At 40.2% G+C, this 25,930-nt stretch overlaps 1 protein-coding gene across 3 annotated transcripts in view; it reads left to right on the top strand.

Annotated features, from left to right (window-relative positions):
• Positions 1-1,287: 1,287 nt before the first annotated feature.
• The window catches only part of pax3 (paired box 3), a 105,780-nt gene continuing 81,137 nt past the window's right edge, over positions 1,288-25,930 (top strand). Inside the window, exons 1-5 of one of the 3 annotated variants that reach the window (XM_033031118.1) lie at positions 1,288-1,439; positions 2,292-2,524; positions 4,172-4,301; positions 4,821-4,955; positions 5,557-5,748. In XM_033031118.1, coding sequence (XP_032887009.1) covers positions 1,352-1,439; positions 2,292-2,524; positions 4,172-4,301; positions 4,821-4,955; positions 5,557-5,570 — 600 coding nt within the window. In that variant the 5' untranslated portion in view covers positions 1,288-1,351 and the 3' untranslated portion in view covers positions 5,571-5,748. Of the gene's footprint in view, positions 1,440-1,469; positions 1,695-2,291; positions 2,525-4,171; positions 4,302-4,820; positions 4,956-5,556; positions 5,749-25,930 lie in introns of those variants that run through there. The other 2 variants (XM_033031116.1, XM_033031117.1) reach the window with 2 other exon arrangements.

Here is a 25,930-nt window from a genome sequence, read left to right as displayed (position 1 = left end):
TTGATTAAGGCTTTGAATGAAGTTCCGCGCCAGACTGACAGGGTTTTTTTTTTTGAATAGCCACTTCCAAATAAAGCCCCGTTCGGTAGCTGTGCTTCAAGATCAGAGTGTAAGGGATGAGTTTACCGGCAGTTAGCAAGTTATAAATAGAGGACTCAGACAATGGTACCTTCTCAGAGGACAGACGGTCTTTACAACAGTCCTGGCGTCATATCCTGCTGTGGCGTTGCTGCTACCCCGCCAGACAATTTCTTTCTTTTTTTTCCGCTTCTTCCTTGATTCTTAATACCACGTATAACATCCAGCATAAAACTCGGATGCCGAATCCGTCTGTAATCATCCCGGCCAATGCCTTGGTTATTACCTGCCTGGCATTAGTTTTACAGATCTCCTGTTGGAATGCTCTTTCTTATTAATAACCCCCCCCCCCCTCCCCCCCTCCACCCCAACACAATTTTTGCAAGGGATTCGCTTCAGAGGGCCAACAGCTAATTGTTAGTGAATTGCATTACTGATAATAACTCGAAGAGTGTCAAAGAATGTAGCCCTGCTTTTTTTTCTTCCCCCAAGAGTCCGCCTACTTTTGACTTGCAACTTAGCCTTTGCCTTGCAGGCAATCTTTCCCTGACACAAAATGGTGATTATGTTTAGATATCAGTTAGATAAACCAGCGAAAGCAGCCGTGTGAGAGAAAGGCTCCAGTGCGGGGCTTCTAATCCTCGCTGTGGCACGTTCACTTTTTTTTTTAATTGAAAAAAATATATATATATATTCCCAGTGATGGGAAAGGAAGATTGCAGGGATTGGCCAATCGGGGCACACGTTTCCATAGAGAAGAATCTGTCTTATTCGCCAATCAGAAAGCAGGGGTCTCGATGGAGTCAGGGCTGGAAGAAATGATAAATTCTCTAGGTCACCGTCCCATCGATTTCTGCCTGTGACCACAACAACTCTAAGCGCCTGGACCACGGTTCTACCTGTCACATGCAACAGAGCAAGCCCCGCGCCGCCGCCATCAACACAACTACAGCAGCAACAGCAGCAGCAGCAACAAAAACTCAAGTCAACTTTCTTGAGATCGCCGGTTAAGTGTCTGGAGATATCACATCTGTAGGGGGGGTGGGGGGTGGGGGGTGGGGGGTGGGAAGGGGGACGACAAAAAAAACAAAAACAAAACCGAAGCTGCGTTTTAACTTTCCTGAAGTCGACTGGCCCGAGTGGATTTATCTAAAAGTGATCACTATCTTTTTTCAATTTAAAATATACATATATATATACATATACATGTATATATAATCTCTCCTCCTCCTTCGCTAACCCACTGAAAATCTGGGACTGAACGTGTCCAAAAATGAGCACGTTGGCTGGACCCGTCCCAAGAATGATGCGGCCTGCCCCAGGACAGAATTACCCTCGCAACGGCGGCTTCCCACTGGAAGGTGAGTCCCACATGCTTTCACTGATCGGCTGCTTCTTTAGCTCCCTACCATGAAGCAGAAAAGAAGCCGTTTACGCGCGGACCACGGGGAACCTTGTGTACGAGACAACGGCAATACTTGATGACCCTTTTCCCCCAGTCATGCTCCTTATGTGACCGTGCAGGCCCGTGTAGTATATATGCCTGTTTGTTGTAAAAAAAAGTTTCTTAGAGCCCATAAACGCGCCTTCTACGCCGACCATGTTCAGTATATCCTGTAAGTAGAATCTAATATTCGTTGCTGTTTGATACTGACTGAGTCGCGTTAGTGTCGGCGGTGAGAAACTGTGATATCTAATAGCAAGCAGCAAATATACTTTTTGGTTGGTTTCAAATATACGAAGTTTAATTAGTTTTAACAATGTTACAGCTTGAAGTCACTTATGGATTTTCTGTAAACTCAAGTTACGGAATCAGAGTATATAAATGCACAAAATCATATTAATGTTTCGAAACCGGGCCGGGGGAATGGAAAACTTATCCGTGATACAAAACATAGATTTAAATATTCTAGTGGCAAAGCTGTATTGCAATAGATCTGAACCATTGCTTCTAACGTTTATGGTGCAAGTTAAAATAACATCGGAAAGAGACACCCCTGTGTCTCTTTCCGTAAAAATGTATAATTTTTAGTTCTGAAACAAGGAATGGTTTTGCTTGAAAATAATTTCTCCAAATGGACTCGGCACGATATATAAGCACTTCCGTTGACTTAAACGTTGATGAAATATACTCAGAGTTTATTTCCACTTGTCTGTGTGATCGGTAAAGTTGCAATATGTTTATTGACGCTGCGAATTTTTACTGCAAATAGTGTCAACGCCTTTAGGTCAAGGGAGAGTGAACCAGCTCGGAGGAGTTTTTATAAACGGCCGGCCTCTGCCAAATCATATCAGGCACAAGATAGTGGAAATGGCTCATCACGGTATCAGACCGTGTGTCATCTCCCGGCAACTGAGGGTCTCCCACGGTTGTGTCTCTAAAATCCTCTGCAGATACCAGGAGACAGGATCCATCAGACCCGGGGCGACTGGGAGCAAACCCCGGGTAAGTGAGAACACTCATTAAATACATATATTCTGCATTATAGTCAGAGTATAGTCATATGTGCGCAGAGTCACGAAAGGCGTTGTTACGGTTCATCTCCAAAGTGCCCCGATGGCGCTGCGAAACCGTACATGCCTCTGAAGGCTCCTCGAAAGCAGACAGTGAAATCGACAAAAACCACCTGAGGATTGTAATACCGTGCACTTATTTTCCCCAAACTGTAAATCAACATCTGGGGTTTGCAGAATCTGCCATCTGTGGCAACGCAGACATGCACAACGCCTGTCATACTCCAGTCTCTGCAGTCAATTTTAGATTCGTTTTATTAATTCATCGCTTGTATCAAATAACTAAACTTTTAGCATGATCATTTGCCAACATTGTGTTTTTGTGATAATGCTTTTTAGTTCCGGTGATATGTTAGAAGTTGCATCGATTTGATTCATCGTTGCATTGTTAATAACTTTCAGCAGTCAAAAAGCTGAGATTATGCAACTTCTAACAGCAATGAAAGTGCTTGTAACCCTTGGATTTCTTTATTTATAATAACCCAATGAGTAAAGATATTGATATATTAGATTAATCATTGGAATATTACAAATATAGTAACAAAATTAAATGCAGGTTTCAATTTGGTAATGTGATTAAATGCGAGTTATTAAAAATGTTAATGATCGATTCAATGTCCATATTCCATGCACTATCTATATTAAACACTTGAAGACTTTTTAATATTTGCGTTGTACAGAATCAGAAACAATTTTTTTTTAATTTTTCGTGGGTTGTACGATTCTGCAAATGTAAACACATAAGATTAAAGGAAAAGTTGAACAATTTTGATGGGTTTCAGTAAAACTAAAGATGGGATGGGATGGGGGGGGTATTTTTTTTTGACGATGCTGCTGCGGTTTACAGTAACGCAGATATTCAGGGTGGCAAATTCCATATTTGTAATGGAGACAACATTATTCCTTGATTCGTAATCCAATCTTTAATGTCGGTGGGTTTGACACAGATAATTAAACGCGCGGGTTGTAATGGCCCGCAATTATCGTAATATAGGTCATTAAACACAGGAATTGTACGCCGGTGACTCTGCATTTTCAATAAACAAGACCGCAAAGTTCAAGTACCGACTCGCAGTGAAGTTATCAATCAATAAAACCCGTTTTTGTGCCCAGTTTGATTTTCGTTTACTATAAGCCAAATTCATAAATTAAACATTAGATTTGGAACTCTACTTGCGTTTCCGATAACTATGTCCAAATAAAGTTGTATATATTATATAAAGTGTTATTTAATACTTGATAAAGTGTTATGTGTTCCATTTATATAATTATGTATTATAATATATTATAATATATTGTAATATATAATACTTTAGTTGGACAGTTATCGGACACGCAAATATCGTTCCAAATCTAAACTTTCTTTTATGAAATTATATGTTATCTTGTTTTGTATAATGTATTCAACAGGACCCCCCCCCCCCCCCACTATTCGTGTAAGGAATAATTATTTGGGGGGTAATAAGATATTTAGTAAAAGTCGGAATGCATCTGCTATGAGCCGCAATGTAGCAAAACTGAAAACAACAAAATCTGTGTTTTGTTTATCTTCTCTCTTGTGGTGACATTCCCAATGAAGCAAATGGCAATTCCAGACGTGGAAAAAAAGGTCGAAGAATACAAGAAGGAGAATCCTGGAATGTTTAGCTGGGAAATCCGGGATAAGTTATTGAAAGACGGCATGTGTGATCGAAATACCATTCCCTCAGGTTGGTACAATATTTGTGCGAATTGAAATAAAATCCCAATAATAACGTGAATTCATGGCTGCTCTTATTCCGTCTAAACATGAAATTCGCTGCGAATGTAAATGCCGCCCAGCTGCACAACTAATACCAAAGGAAACAGTGTCTTATGTCGCCTCAAATTCGAAAATACTGCTTCGACAGTGCATTAACTTATTATTATTGAATGTGTTAGGGAACAACTTCACGGTGCTAATATTAAGAGTACAGATCGTGTATTATAGTGCGGGGATGGAAATTCAGTACTTGCAGGAATTTGAACCTGCTTTTCGCGATGGAGTTGATCGTGAATATAACGTTCCCCAAGAGAGATGTTTCCATTTGATTATTTTTAATGTGCAAATGTAAAATGTAACCCGCTTGATCCGAAGTTATAAATGAATGATTGGTATTTGTGTTCCGGACTCGTGTTACGCGAACGGAACATCGCGCAGGAATTCGAAACATTTTGTTCATCGTCTCAAAACATTTCTTTCACACAAGTGAGTTCAATAAGCCGCATCCTGAGGAGCAAATTCGGGAAGAAAGAAGACGATGAGGAAGATTGTGGAAGAAAAGAATATGAAGATGGCGATAAGAAATCGAAGCACAGTATTGACGGGATTTTGGCTGATAAGGGTAAGAGGTGGAACTTAATTAATCAGTGGTAAAATAGTTTTGTGATTAAAATGTGTTGATATTTCTGTCACTACTTCATTATTTTATAGATTTTAATTAAATAATCTGAAAGCTTGTATTGGTTACATATTTCGCACAGAAAGACAACTTCGTACAGATTTGAATCAAACACGAGTGTAGCTCAGAATGAAAGTTCATTTGCCCAACACTGGGGTGGAAGCAATCACCGTGTCCCTTGGTGGGTTCATCAAAATGACCAGGAACACACAGTTGACTCCAGCTGAAAATGCCTAGGTGCCCTTAGCTTTGTTTTGCGGCTCTGCTATTTCCCGGAGTGAGGGAAAGTGGACGGAAGTGTTGCTTTTGTTTCACCCTGTGAGTTTTATTGAGCTTGTTCAGGTGGCAGAGTTTACGCCAAAGTGTTAAAACAATTGAGCGGAGTTTAGCAAAGGGCGGCGATATCAAAGATCGAAATGCAACCAGGACAATCCTTATCAGCACCGCAAACCTGTTGATAGATAGTTTGCCGCTTGGTTGTGTGCAAAGATAAACAGATGTCTTTCACCGTTTACCATCTGACTGTAATCTCATTGACTTGCAGGCAATGCTGTGTGAGGATCAGCCTTAATATTGTTGCACAGACTATCAGTATAGACCGTTTCTATTGGTTATCACAGAGCGGTAATACCATATTTTGAGTGTGGCACCGCCATCAGGAAAATCAACCGATCACACCCGTTGGACACTTCACTTTACTGTTGCAAAATTTCTGTTAAATTAAATGATACAGAAATCACGCGTAGATTGCGGATAATATTTGTAACTGTACGTTTGAAGCAGGTGAAAATATATTCAATCCAATTATGTCACCAATAACTTCCTGTAATTTCGAGGATAAAAAGTGTCGATTTCAAAGACCAGATAATATTGTTTAAAATTATAATCTACTCCATAAACGACTGTGGTTGCAGTATTTTAGAAAATGTCTCCAGTTTGCAAACTGTCTTCATTTCCGTAATCTTTCAGCTAGTTTTCGAAGATGAAGAATGTTTCAAATAATCAAATCAGACCATTGTCGTAACGTTTAACATAATATATATTCATTAATATTAGACGTTAATATTTCGGATACTATTGTTTTAAACATACAACTATGCTGATGGAATTTGCTAAACAATGGGAAATGTGATGATACGCTGATGAGGGGAATATCATATATAATATATATGAGCGTACACCCCGACTAATTTCAACATGGTGTCAATTCTAAATTGGGCCAAGATTGGTTAATTACGCTTGAACGAGATCTGAAAATTGGAAGTGATCCGGTGCAGATGTGATTCGAATTGTCTTTAATGACGAAATATTTGGCATGCATTAAATTATATACTAAGAACGAGAAACCAGACTTAAATGAAATCTCGAGAAAATTACTGGAGAAAATTACCGCGAATGTCACTCTATGTGCAGCTGCGTGCGGAACAACACGAAAACCAAACGTCCCATGTTGTTTACTAAACATTTCAAGTCAATTCCAAGTTGTAATTAAATGAAAAAAAATCGTCGTGGTGACTTTTGCATCGCCAGGAGAATGCTCAGAAATTGACCATTCAAGATTGAATTTCAGGAAGTATAGGTGAAATCCACCCAATACTTCCTCTTTATATATCCCTTGCAAGGCAGAACTTTACCTGTTCATTTTCTCCAGAGATGCTGTCTGACCCGCTGAGTTACTGCAGCTTTTTGTATCTATCTTCGGTTTGAATCAGCATCTGCAGTTCCTTCCTACACAGAACTTTACCCACTTTACAGTAACTGAATAGTACCACATAATACATAAGAAATAAGGAACATGCGTTGCATCCAATATTCGGCACCGCTTTCTTTCTTAGAAGCGACAAGGTGAGTCAGTCCAACTCTTTGGGATCTAACTGCACTGTCATTTTTTTGTTGTCGACCAATAAGCCACTCGGGATATTTCCCCCCCAAAACGATATGCCACAAGAAATCAATCTTCATTCCCTGATTTGTTTCTCAGAAATAAACCATGAAGTTGTCCAGTTCTTTTAAAGTTTGTTAATATATTTACAAAATGACACATTATTATTTGTTTTCTAAAATGGTGGAGAATTTCTATTCCATCATTGCTTTGGTTGAAGATAGCTATTATTGCCGAAGCAAATAATTGAAGGTTGGTCAAACTCAATGCCCATCGTTTGAAAGTAAATGGCAAATCTCCTGGATGAATCTTGGAGCACAGCGCTAGCCTCTTGGTGGACAGTCCCCAAGACTAGAGGACTCGAGTCCACTTCAGTTGGGTTGGAGTTGGCTGATGGGGTCGCTGCAGGGACAGGTGGGACGGGACGTGGGTAATTTGGGGGAACAATGACTCCAATAAATAAATAAATAAAATTTGGGCATGCTGGAAACTATCGGGCAGCATCTGTGGAAGTAGACGCAGTTAACATTCCAGACAGAAGATCACCCGCCTGCAACGGTACCTCTGGTTTCTTTCCACGTGTGCAACATACGTCGCCGTCTAGCATGTCCCTTGATGATGGGTATTTTTGGAAGATAGGTGCTTTCTTCTGCCCTTTACACTGGGGTTCTGCGTTACATGGACCCGTGCTTCTCAACACCATCGCCACTGCCTCTTCCCCCACATTGAGCAGCCATGGGCCAAGAATGACCTGGGGTCCACGGGAGAGTTGCACGTTTACAAGGAGGCTCTGGGAACATCCTTGAATCTTTGCACCTGGTAAACGCTTGCCGAGGCAGAGCTCGGTATAGTCTATGCTAGGGCGTCTCCCGTGGGAGGACATGGCCTGACCATTGAGGCCACTTATTGTAGACCATAGAACACTTCAGCCCAGGACTGTGCCCTTCGGCCCACCATGTCCACACCGACAACTCTGCTCATCGAAACTAATCCCATCGATCCCTACATGGTCCATATCCCTCTACCCGTTGCCTCTTCGTGTGCCTTGTCTAAATACCTCTAAAATGGTGATATTTCCTTTTGCCACTTTCCATTCGAGTTTCAGGAACCTAGTACTCTCTGTAAAACATAACTTGATTCGCTTATCTCTTTTAAACTCTTTCCCTCACACCTTGAGCATACGCCCTCCGGTATTTGTTTAATCTTTCCACCGAGGGAGCAACGCTCGAACTATCTACCCTAATTATACCCGTTATAATGATATATACTTCCATCAAGTTGCTCCTCGCTCCAGAGTAAACGGCCCAAGTTAGTGCAATAGCTAATATTTTCCAATCCCAGCGATATCCTGAACCACTTCAGCATCCTCCCCAAAGCCTCCATACCATGCGATGAGTGCAATTGCACATACGACTTCAAATGTGGCCTCGCTAAAGTTTAACACAGCTGCAATATAACCATAGTCCAAGTTTCATGGTTCAAATCGGAATCTCGACCTACCTACCCCAAATATCCCGCAATTATATTTTCATTCACGCTTCGATAAGTTACCAGTTACAAAATATTATCGTTCATTCAGAAACACACGATTCCCTCTATTATCCACGCGAGTTCTGGTCGTATTTGTGCGCAATGCAGAAATGTTAATTTTCCTGTATTTGTTTGTGAAATCGCACCAGGAAAGTCGGTGTGAAAGATTGGCTCAAAGTCCCTGTGACTGAATGAAGGCTGTGAACGGTGAAGCTGTAATCTGGCTCATGAACCGTGATAGCCCGTTTATAGTCGGCAGTGTTTATTGATCTGATTAATACACCATATTTACCATTTGAATTAATCTGGGTGTGTATTTAACGAGCTCTATTATGGATTATAATAACAAGGGAAAAAAGGTATTGCGTTGCCTCGCTTTAACTTGTTGGCCATTGTTGCGGTTTGATTATCTTTTTCTCCGCGCTAACAAAGTACCTTTCCGCGAAGACACGATTTGTTAATCAAAACATCGAAACTAAATAAAACGAGGCTGGAAAACTCTTGGTCGAGAGTGGATACATTTAAGTCCCTTTTTAGCATTAGCCTCTCGCACAAGCGTTGACACAACGTGTCGCTTGTTGCAGGAGTCCAATAGACCTGCACAAAATTCGCTGCAAATGCGATCTTGAGTAGACAAAAACGACCAAATGAGCTGGTCAAACATTTGTACAACTTTTCCAGCTATACAAAGAGGTCCTTCAATACACAATCCACACTTGGAGATGAACTTGGGAAACAAAGAAGCGTGAGTCCATTGAAAGTTACACTTTAGGTTTGGAAGGACAAAGCCGGTGCCAGTGACAGCTTGGTGGCAACAAAAGCAGCCAACCTTTTTGTAATTCAGAGAAAAAAAAAGAACAGAAACCGTCCAAACAAAAGGCTGAGAAGAGACATTATGGGGTTGCAATGAGGGATGAATTATTCAGTGACCGCCACTAGCAGCTAGTCCTCGGAGTTTTATGGACTCTGCTTCCACCGTGGAAAGCTAGCCCATTTTCACCTACAAAATGTTCCTTTTACTATCTTTTTAGACGCGCAAGATGCCAAGTGTCATTCAAAAACCAAGTACAATCGGCGCCGTGCGACCGAGCAGAGTCTTTGATTTAGCGGACTCGCTTTACATTGGTAGGAGAGGGGGAGGAAACTGCAAAGAATGCCCGAGATTTCCTCGTAGTTAATAGATTAAAGCTCAGCCCCTTTGCAAATTAATTTTGCAAAAGATTGCGGCTCGAGACTTGTTAAAAAAAAAGGTTAGTGTATTAATTCCAGGAGCGTCTCGTCAATTCTGGCACCGTTAGCTTAAAGCGGGGGCAGAAGTTATTAGAAAGGGGGGGGTTTACATTCTAATCTTTTCAGTCAACAATTTAGTTTGTAATTAACCTAGGTTCACAGGTAAACAAATGGTACAAGTCACTGGAGATTTTTCGCTACAGCCTTGGCAACATTACATAGCTACACACGGGCATACGGGGCACCCGGCCATGCAGTGCGCAGCTTGCAAGTTGCAAGGAGTTTCCAGAGGCCTGCCCCGTTTGCACATTAATAGCAACATCTTGTGCAAAAGCACAGCTGACAAACTCACAAGATCAGAATAATGGATAAATGCAATTTGCTGAAATGACCTTAAAATAAATGTTTTATTAAAAAAAAAATACTTGCTGGTGTTTAGGGAGCTTTTTGTAGTACATTTAGTAACTTTAGGCGAACTTTTCAATTCTTTGAACCGGGACAGTTTTTATTCAAAGCCAGATTAATAAATGATGAACAGTTGTTTTTTTTATTTGCAATGTCGAGTCATTAAGAAGTATTATTAGTGCAGAACCCGCTTGCTAAATTCACCGCGTGGTGAATTCACTCTGTTATCCATTCGATTTTAAAATATAAACGGGTCGCTATAAATGTTTCAGCCGGGGTTATACTTAATGATTTAGAAGTGTATTTAAGTGACTGAGGTTGCCGGCTGTTGATTGAATGGGACACTGTTTTAGCGCAGCTTCAGGCGTGATCAAGCACGATTTACTGCAATCATGCGCGGGTCCAAAATTCAATCAGAACCCGGACCGAAGCCTCTTAAAGCTGATTAAATCGAGCCTTTTATTTCTTCTGACTTTCATCTGCCTGACCCGCCCCCAATTCGCCTGGGGCACAAATTCGTGAAATTTCTGTCCCCTGTTTTTCTCTCTCTGGCAGCGACCGCTGTTTTGCAACTTTTTGCAGCTTAAAAGTAAAGCTGCGAGATGATATAAGTTTTGCGGAATGTGGGAAGTTTTGAACGGGGGCCCAAGCATTTTTGCTTCATGTAGTAATATGAATCCCCGACAAGTGATAACTGCACAGCGGACACGCGACTCCCGGAGCCTATCTTAATATTTAGATGTAAGATTACAAACCAAACAGTTGTGTTCATTCACTCGAGAGCGCGGCCGAGTGACAGAGCCGGGGACTGTAAAGGGTGAACGAGGGGGGAAAAGCCAACTAGATTGAAAACACGATGCTATCAGATAAGGCGTCTTTCTCCACTTACTAAGGCGTGACGAGGGCAGACCAATGTACTGGGAGTTCCAAGATAGGAAATCGACGATGAGTGGTTTGTACTCGTGTTGAACAGGAGCGGGGTGATTATCAGCCCACGAAGACATACAATATTCTCGCCTCCCTTAGGACAGGCACAAGTGCACGGGCCGACCTTAGATTTCGCTCCACAACCGCTTCGAGGAAACAATGATCGCAGTGATATGAACCTCCTTATCGATACATCTCTTAGGTGTAACTCGACTCTACCTTTTTTATTCGTTAAAAATAAATACATTTATGACAAATTAGCATATTTTTCGTGGACAGGGACATAAATACATGACAAGTTTTTTTCACGAGTCCCCGGGCAGTTTCCCTTCCACCTAATCACACTTATCAGTTACTCACACAAATAAAATAAACGAATTATATCTGTGTCGGTAAGATAACAATTATAAAAACATACAATAGACCCGGTGCGGTTTCACTTAGTCTTGTGCCATCATTGCTTCCTTGCTTTCTGCAGTAGCTGCGGCAATGTTGGTCTGAAACTTAGCTTAAGAAGGAAACTGCAGATGCTGGAAAATCGAAGGTACACAAAAATGCTGGAGAAACTCAGCGGGTGCAGCAGCATCTATGGAGCTGAGTTTCTCCAGCATTTTTGTGTACCTGAAACTTAGCTTGTTGTCTGTCCAAAGTGTTTAATTGTTTAATTGTTCGTGTGTGGGAAGGAACTGCAGATGCTGGTCTATACCCAAGATAGAGACACAAACTGCTGGAGTAACTCAGCGGGACAAGAAGGGTCTCGACCCGAAACGTCACCTATTCCTTCTACCCACAGATGCTGCCTGTCCCGCTGAGTTACTCCAGCATTTTGTGTCTATCCTCGGTATTCATTATATGTGCGTGCAACGGAATAACGAAATTCTTACTTGCATGCGAATAGCAGGCCTGAAAACACAATGCATATACATGATATAAAATAAACAAGAATAAAACCCAATACATTCATCGTTAATTCTGTCCGCGCTGAGTTACTCCAGCATTTTGTGTCTTATCACCGGTGAAAACCAGCATCTGATGTTACTTTCTGCACATTAATCCCGATACCTAAACAAACCCAAATTCCTTAATGCAACAAAAGGCAGTCTTGAGCTCATACGCATTAAACTATAGATTTTACCTAGAGATCAAAATGACTGCCTTGGATACCAAGGTCTTACTGCGCGACGCCCATTTAAAGGGATGGTTTTAAAGTATGCAGTTTCATTGCATTAGGATAGACACCAAAAACTGGAGTACCTCAGCGGGTCGGGCAGCATCTCTGGAGAAAAGGGATAGGAGACGTTTCGGGACGAGACCCTTCTCCAGACTGAGAATCAGAGGAAAGGGGAACGAGAGATATCGACGGCGATGTAGAGAGATATAGACTAAATGAATGAAATATATGCTAAAAAGGAGGCGGATTTCGCAAGAGAAAATTACAGACGAAATTCATCTGCAGGTCCGAGAGAGATACTGCGAACGCCGTCTTTCCGTTTAGGATGGGTTGGAAATATTACAAGGGCAGGGCATATCTTGTGCGGTATTTTATCGGTGTTTCTTCCAATTGCTTGGCGGAATCCGTAAGGAAATAGCTCGATAGCCGGACCCATACCTTATCCCCAGAGGCTGCTTGTCCCGCTGAGTTACTCCAGGTTTTTGTATCTACCGTCGGTTTAAACCAGCATCTGCAGTTTCTACTTCCTACACACTTATCAATTCAATTGTCATTTCTCTTTGCTCCGTGCAAGCTAGTTGCCGTTCATTGCTTACACTGCAAGACATAGGATAGGTGTTACATAAAGTGTGTGGAATATGCTGGTTTTTACCCAAGGTAGACACAAAGCGCTTGTGTAACTCAGCGGGTCAGGCAGCATCTCTGGAGAGAAAGGATCAAGGCGGGCTTGTGTTCTGTCTAGCGAGGAAAGACTGAAAGAACCAAGCGATATGGGTTTTAACGAAATTATTGGAAATGTGTGCGAAAAGGAAGACATTGTAACACGAGGTTATGGAAAATGTACACATATAAAGGGATAAAAAGCAACTTGTATTACAAACTCACAGCTAGCGTTCCAGTTTATTCAGTCTGAGGAAGGAAACGTCACCCATTCCTTCTCTCCAGAGATGCTGCCTGACCCGCTGAGTTACTCCAGCATTTTGTGTCTATCTTCGGAGCAGACCAGCAACTGCACTTCCTTCCTACCCAGTTTATTAATATTTGCTGACAATTCATATGAAAACGTGTATCTAAATACAGACCGAATCTGTACGTCCCAAATAGACTCGGTTCGTGGCTTGTACTGAAGATAGACACAAAAAGCTGGAGTAACTCAACGGGACAGGCAGCATCTCTGGAGAGAAGTTCGGGTCGAGACCCTTCTTCATGGCTTGTACTAACTGACATCAGCTAGGACAAGGCGAGGGGATCTGATCGTTTTAATTAGCCACTGGGTCATTGAGAAGGACACTTATCTGGCGTTTGCACCCTTGTTACGGAATCCCCGCACTTTGTGTTGTGCATTCGTGTCGGTGTTTATGTCAAACGCTGCACGTGTAACGGTGGACACAGTTGAATGGTTTGTTATTACCAACTACTAAACTCCAGGCGCCACAAACGGCCACGTGGATGGGACACAGTTGTGAATGCGAACGTAGGCTAACAGCATCAAGATGTGGGAGGGGGAAAAGGAACAATATTTAATTTAATGTAATTCTTTCATTTTATTTACCATCTATATCTCTTTGTTCTGATCTCAGATCTCGACCCGAAACGTCACCTATTTCTTTTCTCCAGAGATGCTGCCTGTCCCGCGGAGTTACTCCAGCGTTTTGCGTCTATCTTCGATGTAAACCAGCATCTGCAGTTCCTTCCTGCACACACTTTAATAGTCTGTTCTTTGTTTTATTTATTGTAGATAAGAAGTTTAAAGCATGAGGCTTATCTATTTCTCAATAAATGATGTTAATTTATTTTGATTTCCTTCCTACACACAATATACGTACATCCATTCTAAGGTGTAAACGTATATCCATTCTAAGGTGTTTCAGATCCTTTGCTAACTACATGCAGGTATCCCTCTTCCACCCTCGGGGCTTTACAAATAGAGTCGGTTCTATTTCGTCCACTCATTCAGCAAATGTTCTGATGTGATGAGAAGATATGAGAAATACTGGACCTGTGGTAATTGTTTTATTGGTCACATTAAATAAAGATGGAACCTGGTGTGGATTCTGTAGTGTGGTGAAATTGGTCACATAGGCCTGTCTAATTACCAGCGTGAAATTTCACCCCTCCAGAGGTAGATTTCATGCTCCCATCACTCACAAGACACTGCAATGTAATGCCACACGGTTATGGCACCACTCTCTGTAATGCCAGCAGCATTTCTTTGCTAGTGTATATCAGTGAAGCTTTCTACATCAGAGTCAATAGTTTACAACCCAATATTATTCAAATCATCTTATTTGCAGGTCTTGTATTTTTTTTAACGTTAAGTTTAAAATTAAAGTTACTTATAATGGACTATCTCCCATCCCTTCTCTCCAGAGATGCTGCCTGTCCCGCTGAGTTACCCCAGCATATTGTGTCTATCTTTGGTGTAAACCAGCATCCGCAGTTCCTTCCTCCACACACTTTAATAGTCTGTTCTTTGTTTTATTTATTGCAGATAAGAAGTTTAAAGCATGAGGCTTATCCATTTTCTCAATAAATAATGTTAATTTCTTTTGATTACTTTTTTTCTAGATATTTACTCGTTGATAATTTAGTACATAAAGATTTACCTGGTGCGTATTACTTTTCCATGCAAAGAAAATGCAAAGTATACTTTTAATTTCGAAAATATGAAGTGCAACAAAATAGACTATAACATAGGGATTATTGAGAGTTTGGCCTCGTATCTGAAACACTTGATCCAATTTACCCCCAACAACCAACTCAACAAATGCTGTTCTATAATGAGAAACAGAATGAAATAAAAACAAAACTGAGAAAAAATGGGACATAAAAATACATAGCATGGAATTAAAATGTTACAGAAATAATTTTTCTGGACGCATCCTTCAGTGTGTTGTAACGTATTTTTAAAGAGGCAGATTTAAAAAAAGTTCATGCCATTAAATATCACATTATTGATTGATAAAACTCTGGTCATAGTCAACTCCCTGGTTTTTAACTCTGCAAGATCGAAACCAAACAATCTCGCTGGGAACGATTCCAAAGAAAATAGAACAGATGCGTCAATGCACACATAACTCTAATAGAATTTTGTTTTGTATAGATCTATTAATTCCACTCTGTGAAGTAAATCAAATCATTTAAGAGCAATTGTGCTCCATATTGTGCCAATTTTAATGCGATGTATTAAAATAAAGCTGACATGCTTTGATTAGGTATGAAACTTGATTCTAAAATATAAATTTATCTTTTTAACAATATGTTTTGGCTGGTAACTTGGGTATCAAATTAATACCAGAAGTTATTCTGTATTGCAAAATGATGAGATTTAGCTATTTCATGTGGACATTCATTTTGTTTGGTTTAGTTTACCCAAATATAAGTTCACTTGAGATGAAGTAGTGAATTATAATGCAAGCTAAGGGTTCACCTGAAGCAACTCTTTAGTATATAAATAACCCAGCAACCAATTATGACATGAAAGTCTTGTCCCTGTGTTCAGTATACTTGGAACACATGGTATGATTTTGATCAAGTGAGTTCACAAAATAGCATTGACTCCATTGTCAAACAATACCATATTTTTGAAATCTGTATGAATTGCTGCAAGCTGAATTAAAATGCTTAAATTTGGCCACTGTTTGTATCGCCAGAGAAAACCTGCAGAGTGGAGTCTGCCGGTGATGGTTGTGGTCGCGCCGTTACTACATGCTAAGCAGACAGGAAAGGTTCTTCCCAAGTGAATTCACTGGAGTTTTATGTCCCCTTTTTGCCTTACAGCTGTTTTACAACCTTGAATTAAAATCTGTAAAGGAACTTTTCAGTTGCCTTGGCCAAATATTGATCAAGTGCTTGTTTGTTGATGCTGATGCTATTGTTGTGTGAAGAGAGCCTAGCAGCTCGCCCCCTTGTTGCTGAACGTCTATTGTCATTGCCCTTTAACAACAGGGATCAAAGCTCTATGTTTTTGGCTTACACCAATTAAAGAGAAGGCATCTTTATTGTATCTAATGTAGGATATTGTAAATGGGAAACTTCATTAACATAGGTCTTTTCAATTTAATCATTAACTTAATTAGGTCTCTGAACACACTAATGAAATATGTAGGGAGGAACTGCAGATGCTGGTTTAAAGCTGAAAGCAGTCACGCCACAAAATCCACCCGTTTTAAAAACAGCTTCTTCCCCTCAGCAATAAGAACACTCAATCCCTCCAATAACAGACAACGCTAAGGACTCTTGATGTATATAGTGTCTTGTCCATGGTCTTTGTCTGTTCTTTTGCACTATGCTCTGTTGGTGAGATTTGTGATTTGTGATGTGTTATGGATGCACTTTATTACTATGATCTGTGTTGTTATATGTGTTAATGTGACTAAAGCAGTGTACCATCATGTACCGGACCCAAATACCTCCAACCCTGGTTGCGTGGCAAATAAAGATTCTATCTATCTATCTATCTAAAAGGCTGGAGCAACTCAGCAGGTCAAGCATCATCTCGTGAGAAAAGGAATAGGTGATGTTTTGGGTCGAGACCCTTCTTCAGACTGAGAGTCAGGGGAAAGGGGAATGAGAGAGAGATGGTACTTAGGAGAAATGAATGGAAGATATGCAAAAAGTGCCCATGGAAAAGCACCAATGAAATAGTTGAGTACAAACGTTAAAACTAAATATACAGCGTGCTAATCCTATAGTATAATTTCGAATGAATCTTTTCAGTTGAATATTAGGTAATGTCGCCATTAATTTGTATCTGAACAATCATGCTAAAGTCTAATGTAATATTTTATACAACCCTGGTTAATTTAATTTTTGGAACGCAAAAATAGTGTATTAAAGTAAACATCTTATCATTACTAGTTCTCACCAAAATAATTTTGATCTAAATTGTTTGTGGTCTCAATTGTATGAATCCCATCTGCAAGGCACCTTCTTTATCTGTCCTTTTCTTCAAACCTTCCACCTAAAATCAACACCAGATTTGGGAAATTGCTAAGAAGCCTTTCACGGCCATGCATTTAAACCATTCCTGAAACGTCTTTGAAGCAAGAAAAAAAATCCAGAAAATAATTATAATGGGGCAAGGAGCCTTTTCAGCTTTAATTATTCTCAACATTCCCCTTGTAAAATGATATGGTAAGAGAGTATAGGGAACTAAAGATCAATGTTCTTAAGTACACTATACATTAATAACAAGTTAGATGTACGTTTGGGATAAATGATCAATTTAACCAAAAGGGAGATTGGTGTGTCCTATTGGGAATAACTTCACACTATAGCAGATGAGTTCTTTAGGATTTTTCACTGTTATTCTATTTGACTCTATTTGACTCTATTCGGTTAAGTCATTGTCAATTGTTCTGTAAATTCAGGTCAAGATGGCTCAGTAATCTCCCGATTAAGCCGATATATAAAAAAGAATCAATTTTGATCACAAAATAAACTATATAATGGTTTAACTTTGCCACAAATTAAGGTATACTTCGATCCTTTTCTCATAGAACATAACTTACATCATTTGTTTTTGACAAGTAATAACGTTGCCACAATCCCTCCAAACTTCGGGATTCTTGTCTTTGAATGGCAGCCTAGTTTCCGAATGCTCCAACCTCCAAAATATTGTCTGTAGCATCAGGTGATAAAATTAGGCAGAGAAAAGTTGGTTGAAATTTCCTCATAACTGTAGATTTTATTGTTGCACAAACTACAGGATTTCTGCAACGTCCATCTTATGAAACCTCAATAGCTTGAGTTTGAGTATGAAGTATTGTCTTTGGTTTTCATTGATTTTCAAATTTGCCTGTTTTGGTTGATTTTCAAATCTATGTTGGTCAATGATGTATTTGAAAAGATTTGCTTTAGTTTTTACTGATTGTGAAGTTAGAGGGAAGATATGGATGTAGATATAACTTTCCATAGGCTGGCCACTTACTGACTCTTTAGATTTGATGTCTTTCTTACAGAACAAACATCATTCACAGCATAGCCTTGAGCTCTGTGGTTAAGCAATGTTCTTTGATTCATCATGCACTGTAACATGCTGCTCATTGTGATTTGACATTCAGTTCAGGAGGCATCCATGATGAATTACATACATCCTGCTCCATTTTTTATAAATATTTCCTTGTGTCTTATATCAGATCGTTCTGGAGCGACATGCTACAAAGTCTCAGGGGAAAAAAAACATATTTTAAACATATAGGTTAAAAGAAGGGTCTCGACCTGAAACATCACCTATTCCTTTTCTCCAGAGATGCTGTCTGACCCGCTGAGTTACTCCAGCCTTTTGTGTCTATCTTAGGCTAAAAGTATCTTGTGAACAGTTGAACAGGGATTAACAGATATTCAGGAGTGCCGTGGCTAAATAAGATTGTTACAATGAGAATATTATTTATGCCCCACGGTACATGTTATGGTAAATGAATCATCTTGCAAAGCGTTCACTTATTTCAGACAAGTATAGGAACCATTGCCATGAATTGGGGTGGTGCAACATTATTGCTGGCTTCCAGTTATGTTCTTTGTCAAAGTTAATCTAAAATGTGATTCTTACAGATGGAACCATTGATTCATAGCGTTATACAATACTAGGCTAAGTGGGACCCGTTGGGTCCCATGTTCACACGGGAGGGCTGGTCCCCCAACGCAATATTCCACCTCTCCACCAATTCCAATATTGGTGGCCAGTGGGGGGGGGGGGGGAGGGGGGGGCTTTCTGGAGCACTAGTATGTGTTGTGGGCTGAAGGGACTGGTTTCCAGAGGGCTAGTATGGACATTGTGGGCCAAATGGTTTCTTGGGGTGGCAGCTCAGTCACTCAAGCCTGATGTGCTGGCAGCTCACTAACGGCTGGTGGGCTGGCAATTGACTCACGGCTATTCCTTGAAGTTACATTTCAAGCAGGGTGCAAGGCCAGCAAATTTAAGTGCAGTTTCATACCACTTCAAGCAGGGTGCAAGGCCACCAAATTCAGGTGCAGTTTCCTACCACTTCAAGCAGGGAGCAAGGCCACCGAATTCAAGTGCAGTTTCCTACCATTTGAAGCAGGGTGCAAGGCCACCGAATTCAAGTGCAGTTTCATACCATTTCAAGCAGGGTGCAAGGCCACCGAATTCAAGTGCAGTTTCATACCATTTCAAGCAGGGTGCAAGGCCACCAAATTCAAATGCAGTTTCATACCATTTCAAGCAGGGTGAATCCACCATAAAACCACCATAATACCACACAAAACACCACAAGAACACCACACTCACAGTTCAGTAGACATTCAGTGCGTTCAGTCGATTCACAGCTCAGACAGAGTCATGACCTCTCCCTCCCCCATCTTGCAGAGACTGAGCCACACCCACACTTCTGGGTTTTATAATCCCTCCCCCCTCCCACCGGAAGGGGTGTAGCCTTCATGGCATGATTGACAGGAGAGAGATTCTCAACATTTTTAAAACATTAATAACACTTTTATTTTTCACTGATGGGAAAATCCTCTGCACCCGATGAGCGGAGGGGGACTGAGTAAGATGGCCAAAAATCACAGCCGTAAGTGGTAGCGTTTTATCTAAAATCAATATAGAGTGCAAACAGGAAGTTGTCAGGTTTAGACTTTTAATCATTTGCCATTTCAAACCAACCACCACCAACAATTTGCTGTGCTTTATTTCAAACCAACCACCACCACCCATTTGCCGTGATTTATTTCAAACCAACCACATTTTCATTTTCAAACCACATTAAGGGCACTCAATGCCAGTAAAACCACACTCACAGTTTAGTAGACATGTGTTCAGTGTTATTCACAGCACATACTGAGAGACTTGACCCTCTCGCTCCCCCATTTTGCAGAGACTGACTGAGGCACTCAACACTTCCGGATTTTATAGTCCCTCCAGAAGGGGCTTGGCCTTCTGGAGAGAGAATCTCAACATTTTCTGAACACTAATAACTCTTTTATTTTTCATCGATGGGAGAAACCCTCTTGTCCCCTGCAGCGGAGGGGGACTCTGAGTAAGATGGCCAAAAATCACAGCCGTAAGTGGCAGCGTTTTTTCTAAAATCAATATACAGAACAACAGGAAGTGGTCAAGATCAGACTTTTATTTATATAGAGAACAACAAGCCCTTCAGCCCACCATGCCAGGCGGCACAGTGGCGCAGCAGTACAGTTGCTGCCGTACAGCGCAAAGGATCCGGGTTTGATTCTGACTACGGGTGCTGTCTGTACGGAGGTTGCACGTTCTCCAAGTGACCGCGTGGGTTTCCTTCAGGTATTCCAAAGACGTGCAGGTTTGCAGGTTAATTGGCCTCTGTAGATTGTACCTAGTGTGTAGGATAGAACTGGTGTACGGGTGATCGTTGGTCGGTGTGGACTCGGTTGGACAAAGGGCCTGTTTCCACGCTGTATCTCTAAACTACACTAAACTAAACTAAATGTCCATCACAATTCATCTATAATAATCCCAGTTATCTACAATTGATCTGCGGCCTTAACTTCTATAATTTGTGTGATTAATAATAACTGAATAGAATACTTTAGGACTTAAGTGTAGCAGATATACAACGTAGCCAAGTCCAATCATATGGTGTGTCTGTCCTGATAAAGCAGTCCAAAATTTATGTAGAAGAGTCACATTTTAGAGCCAGATCTCACATTTTGAAAGAGAGATGCATTTGATATTCGAAGATAGACACAAAAAGCTGGAGTAACTCAGCGGGTTAGGCAGCATCTCTGGAGAAAAGTAATTGGTGACATTTCGGGCCGATATGTGAGAGTCAGAGCAAAGGGTCTGAAGAAGGGTCTCAACCTGAAACGTCACCTATTCCTTTTCTCCAGAGATGTTGCCTGACTGCTGAATTACTCCAGCTTTATGTGTCTATCTTCGGTGTAAACCAGCATCTGCAGTTCCTTCCTACACTGCATTTGATATTCAGTGATTTATATGCTTTGATTAATTGTGTGATAATAACCTTCTTCATATTGACTTATTCAGTATGTTGGAGATGAAGGCATTGGAGAATGTTTTGTAGATCCTACTTATATAACTGCTGAAGACAGAGGTTCTTGAGTGGTGTAACAATGGGTGCTATTGTAGAATGAGCTGGATGAATGTTGTGGGCCATAGGTGCTTCATACAAACACCAAGTGAATGAAGTGTCTGCCTGATGGAGACAGTAAAGTTAAGCCTCAGCTGGAAACCTGGCTACTCCCAGAAAAACTCAAAGAAGTAAAAGGGATTAATTGTTCTCAGTGAAAGAGGAAGACTCCATTTTTGGCCAATTTGTTACTCGAGGACAAGGTTTTACGAAAAAAGATTGATGCAAGAAAATCCGCAGAAATGCTAAGAGAAGTTGAACATAAACACATGAATGGCTTGGATGTGGCTGCACCAGAACATTTATGTTCTTGCAATTAATTTGCCCGAATATCAATGCACAGTTAGTAGGTTCATATGAAACTCTTGTAGCTGTTAGTTTACGAAAGGTCTTAACCTAGTTGGAATTAACCACTATTTTTGGATAGTTGAACCTAAAGGAATTCAATACAACCTTATTGAGTTTCTCCTATTTGGCATCTAGAGTTTATTTTAAATTTGTTTTATCCATTATTAATGAGATTAAAACATTCTCTTCAAATTCCTCTCCAAATCACTCAAGTACAATATGATGAGCTGTTGAGAAGTCACACGCCTGTTAGGTTAGTGCCTCTATTTCATCACTTCAGGGATATATATTGGAGTGGTCTTGCGATTGGCTCCCCTTATCAAAAAAGGTACATCTTCTAGGTTGACACAAGATGCCAGAGTAACTCAGCTGGTCAGGCAGCATCTCTGGAGAAAGGAACATGTGACGTTTTGGGTTGAGATCCTTCTTCAGACCGAGAGTCAGGGGAGAGGGAAACTAGAGGTATGTAACAGGACGGATAAATCAGAGCCGGCACCAATGGCCAAAGCCCACAATGGTTCATTGTTGGCTGTGGAGGAGGGGATAATGAAGGAATATGAACAGTGAAACTGGCAGGATGAGTAGGGTGAGGCTAAGCTGCGCTGAAGAGTACATTGTTGGGACTGGGGTACGATTGACTGAAAGACCGTGATTCATGTAATGCTGATTCCCAGCTCCCATGAACTTTAATTTATCAGAAGTCATTTATAACGATGCCCCACCATAGTTTCTCATTAAAAAAAATTAAAACAAATTTAAGTGACCCAAAAGTTTTATTAAAAAGTATAATTTGATAGCAGACACAAGGACTGCAGATGCCGCTGTACAATATAAAAGATACCATGTGCTGGAATAATTCAACAGGTCACGCAGCACCTATGGAGAACATGGATAGGCAATGTTTCAGGTTGGGAAGAGTCCCAACATGAAACATCGCCTATTTTGATGGCAGGTTTCTTGTTTCAGGATAGTATTTCTGGTTTGCTGCAGCGATCCATTCTCAAAACTAGAAAGGTATGTTGTTATGTTTTTAGTGGCAGATTTCTCAAGCTCAGAAATGTCCTCTGTCGTGCTTCCTTTATGAGACACATTTCTTAAGTCCTAAGACATATATGTGTGCAGAAAGGCCTTAGGATATATGAAACGTTTGCATGGATTTTAGAAATTTTTATACATGAATAAACGACAATTCCAAGAGGTTGGAAGAAGGTTAGAGAGTGCATCTTCCTTGCACGCTGTCCCTGGCAGTAGTGGAGGTGGTGGGAATGGCTGTGCAGTTGTTGGAGAGAGTGGAGTGGTGGTTAGTGGCTGTGGGTCGGAGTCTCACAATGCAGTGGAGATAATCAGGACAATCTATCGAAATCAAGTTTTGTGCATTTCTTACGAACAGATTCAGTTCAGTTAGAGGAGACCCTGGAACAGGGTATATTCATCCTCCGAGTCCGGTGGCATTGCAGAATACAACTGGACCTAAAAGAAGCAATACATTAAAACAAAATTATTCCTACTAAGTGTCCTATTCATTTAAAACAATAACGCCATATAGACTTTTTAAGCAGCATTCAGATTGCCAACGTAAATCAGAAGAGTGTCTCAATTTGCTTCCTAAGTTATTAAGTTCTCATATTCTCAGGACGTATGTAACTAAGATATTTTTGTTTTCTTTCACTGGCCCTATTCTAATATACGCTCGCTGAGCAGCTGCCGCTAGTTGGCATCTGCAAAGTCCACACCAGGATCATCAGGCATTACAAGTCCAGTGTTCACCAAACTGTCAATGCCTGTTGTGATTAGCAACATGAAATGAAATGTGTTTTATTCCAACAAGAAGCGAACTCCGAGGAAAAAAAAAAGTCAGCCTGAGCCTCATGGCCCTTGTTTTTCAACCACATCTTAAGGAGGGGACTACAAAATATCACAGTTGCTATAAAAATACAAGGAGAGAGAGAGAAAAAAATCTTTTTCTTTGCTACTAAGCCTTTCAAACAAAATTATGTCTTCAATATCCCACTGGTGTTTACTTAATTTGGAAATGGGTACAATAATGGTAACAATAGCATCGCTCACAGATCAGGGGATTGTGCTTACGGATTGGACATAAATGCACTTCAGAAATACAAACATTGAAAAGGATAAAATATTTCTCAAAGGGAAATCTGGAGAGGGTAATTGAATAAGCTTGGATCTCTGAAATATGTCATGGTGAGTGTAGTCAACGTGTCATAATTAGTTTCACTGAAGACCATTCCGACAATCTGCTTCTATTCTTCCCGCCTCATTGTTTGCAGCTAGGCAAATAGCCTGAGGACAAAAGGAATCAAGTTCTGACAAAACATGAAAGGGTAAAAAGATTTAACTGTTTTTATCAAAGAAACTGAGAAGAACTTTGTGTAAATAAAGCGAATAACTTGCCATCAATATTTCAGCAAGTGCTTCCCCAATGTCTGTTGTTGATAGACTGAAAAAAACAAGTGGTATTTGAAACTTTTTTGGCGATAGTTTTTCCAAGACTTTTAACGAAAAAAAAGGATCAATAAGCACATCGGTGCACACAGTACAGCCGCTTTAACTTATCAGATATATAAAATGTAAGGCTGTATTTTACTGATGGTGTAATGCAGATTGCATTAAAGATCCTTCAGTGCTGGACTGAGGTAACGTACTTGTTAATGTTTCCATGTCAAAATACATATAATAGACAAGAGAACTGAAAAGTAATATTATAGTCATATGAAATGGCGTTGTAAGCTGATTCGGAACAGCTTTGTGCCAAGTTTTGATTTAATATTAAGGAAAAGAAAATTCCCCAAAAATCCTAAAGAACAATGAACACATAAAACTAAAAGGGATAAAGAAAACAAAGTTTAAACCCAAATGTGTGTGAAGTTGCAAGAAGAATCTAGTAAATTAAAATGCAACGTTATTGTTTCATTCATATGAGCAGTGACATTGAATGAGATTGGTTTATATTAAGGACTCTGATTACAAAGACTTTAAAAGTTGGACTGAAGTATAATGTTTGTCCGAATAACATATTAATTAAAATAAGATACTGAACAGGGGAAGGAGTGACTTAAGCCATTCTTTTGTTTTGCTGTAGTTCGTAGTAGTAGAAAGTTGTTGTGCCATTGTGGCATGAACGGACTACTACTATTTTGTAGTATATTTGTTGGTTTTTTCTTGTTTGTTTACAGTACAAATCACCATTAGAGCAAAGCTTCTTCAACTCTTTCTGCCTCCCCCTTCCTGAGGCCTTCAGCGTGGTGACCATCCAAGCATAAAAACATGCTTATCTGCAAATGAATGGCAGTTCTATGCTTCATTAAAGCTTCTTTCTCTTTTGGCACTCGCATTGTGACCCTTTGATATTAATTCAAAGGCCAATTAATGAATGCGGCTTGTCTTTGAAGTGAGGTATTCAGGACAGGCAATAGGATGAACCTGAGGCACCAATGGACTATATTCATTCAGTCGCCCTTCATAAGGGTACATCCAGTTCAGAGAGTTTTGTTTCAGCTTGTGGTTAATGTAGCGCAGCTGATTCTGTGTTTGTTAATTGCATTATATGGCATTGAGTACTTGCAGGGCTGCCTGGAGTCCATTGCACCTAAAGTTTATTTTAATGTTTCCACTCATTTTGGCTTCGAGTTCTGATGTGGGTTTATTATTTATTTTGCAATTGATTGCACCAAATTGATCGATTTGCACTCAATTGCACTAAGTGTTGGGAGTTGCTGAATTGGTGTTGTGTAGAGTTGACTAAGAGCTAATTTGGCTGCATTCTGTTAACTATATGCACTGAATTGGAATTCACTCTACTGTGACCAAATCCTTCATAAGGCAGTTTGAATTGACTAAAAGAAAATGGACAAGAGAAGGTCAAGGAGAGAGGGCTAAAGAAGCACTCTATTTGTTAGAAGCATTAGCCAAGCAAAACTCCAAATAGCAACAATATGACCACAGTTAATAGACAAGCCAGACAGAAGCATGTCAATCACTAATCTTGGAAAGCAATAGACTGAAGCCCACTGTTTTATCCAATTAGCTTGGTAAACTCAGCATCTGTGATGATAATGTGTTTATTCCAGATTGCTGAGTTTGTTAATTAATTACAAAGACAATATTCAGCTAGCTTTCCATATCTTATTACCGATATATAAAGATTTTATTTCCCCCGTATCTAGTACATTTTTCACATTCACCACGTTTAAGCAAATCAGCAAAAGAAATGATCAACTTTAAGGGATGTAACTTATAACGCCCAATAAACTAACGCCCATTTTCTTACATTTTCAACTGTTCAAAACTTTTCAAGTTATTCAAAACTTTGAAAGTGACA

The sequence above is a fragment of the Amblyraja radiata genome, chromosome 13 (genome assembly GCF_010909765.2).
Source record: "Amblyraja radiata isolate CabotCenter1 chromosome 13, sAmbRad1.1.pri, whole genome shotgun sequence".
Classification (NCBI taxonomy): domain Eukaryota; kingdom Metazoa; phylum Chordata; class Chondrichthyes; order Rajiformes; family Rajidae; genus Amblyraja; species Amblyraja radiata.
This window is presented reverse-complemented; position numbering and strand designations above follow the sequence as displayed.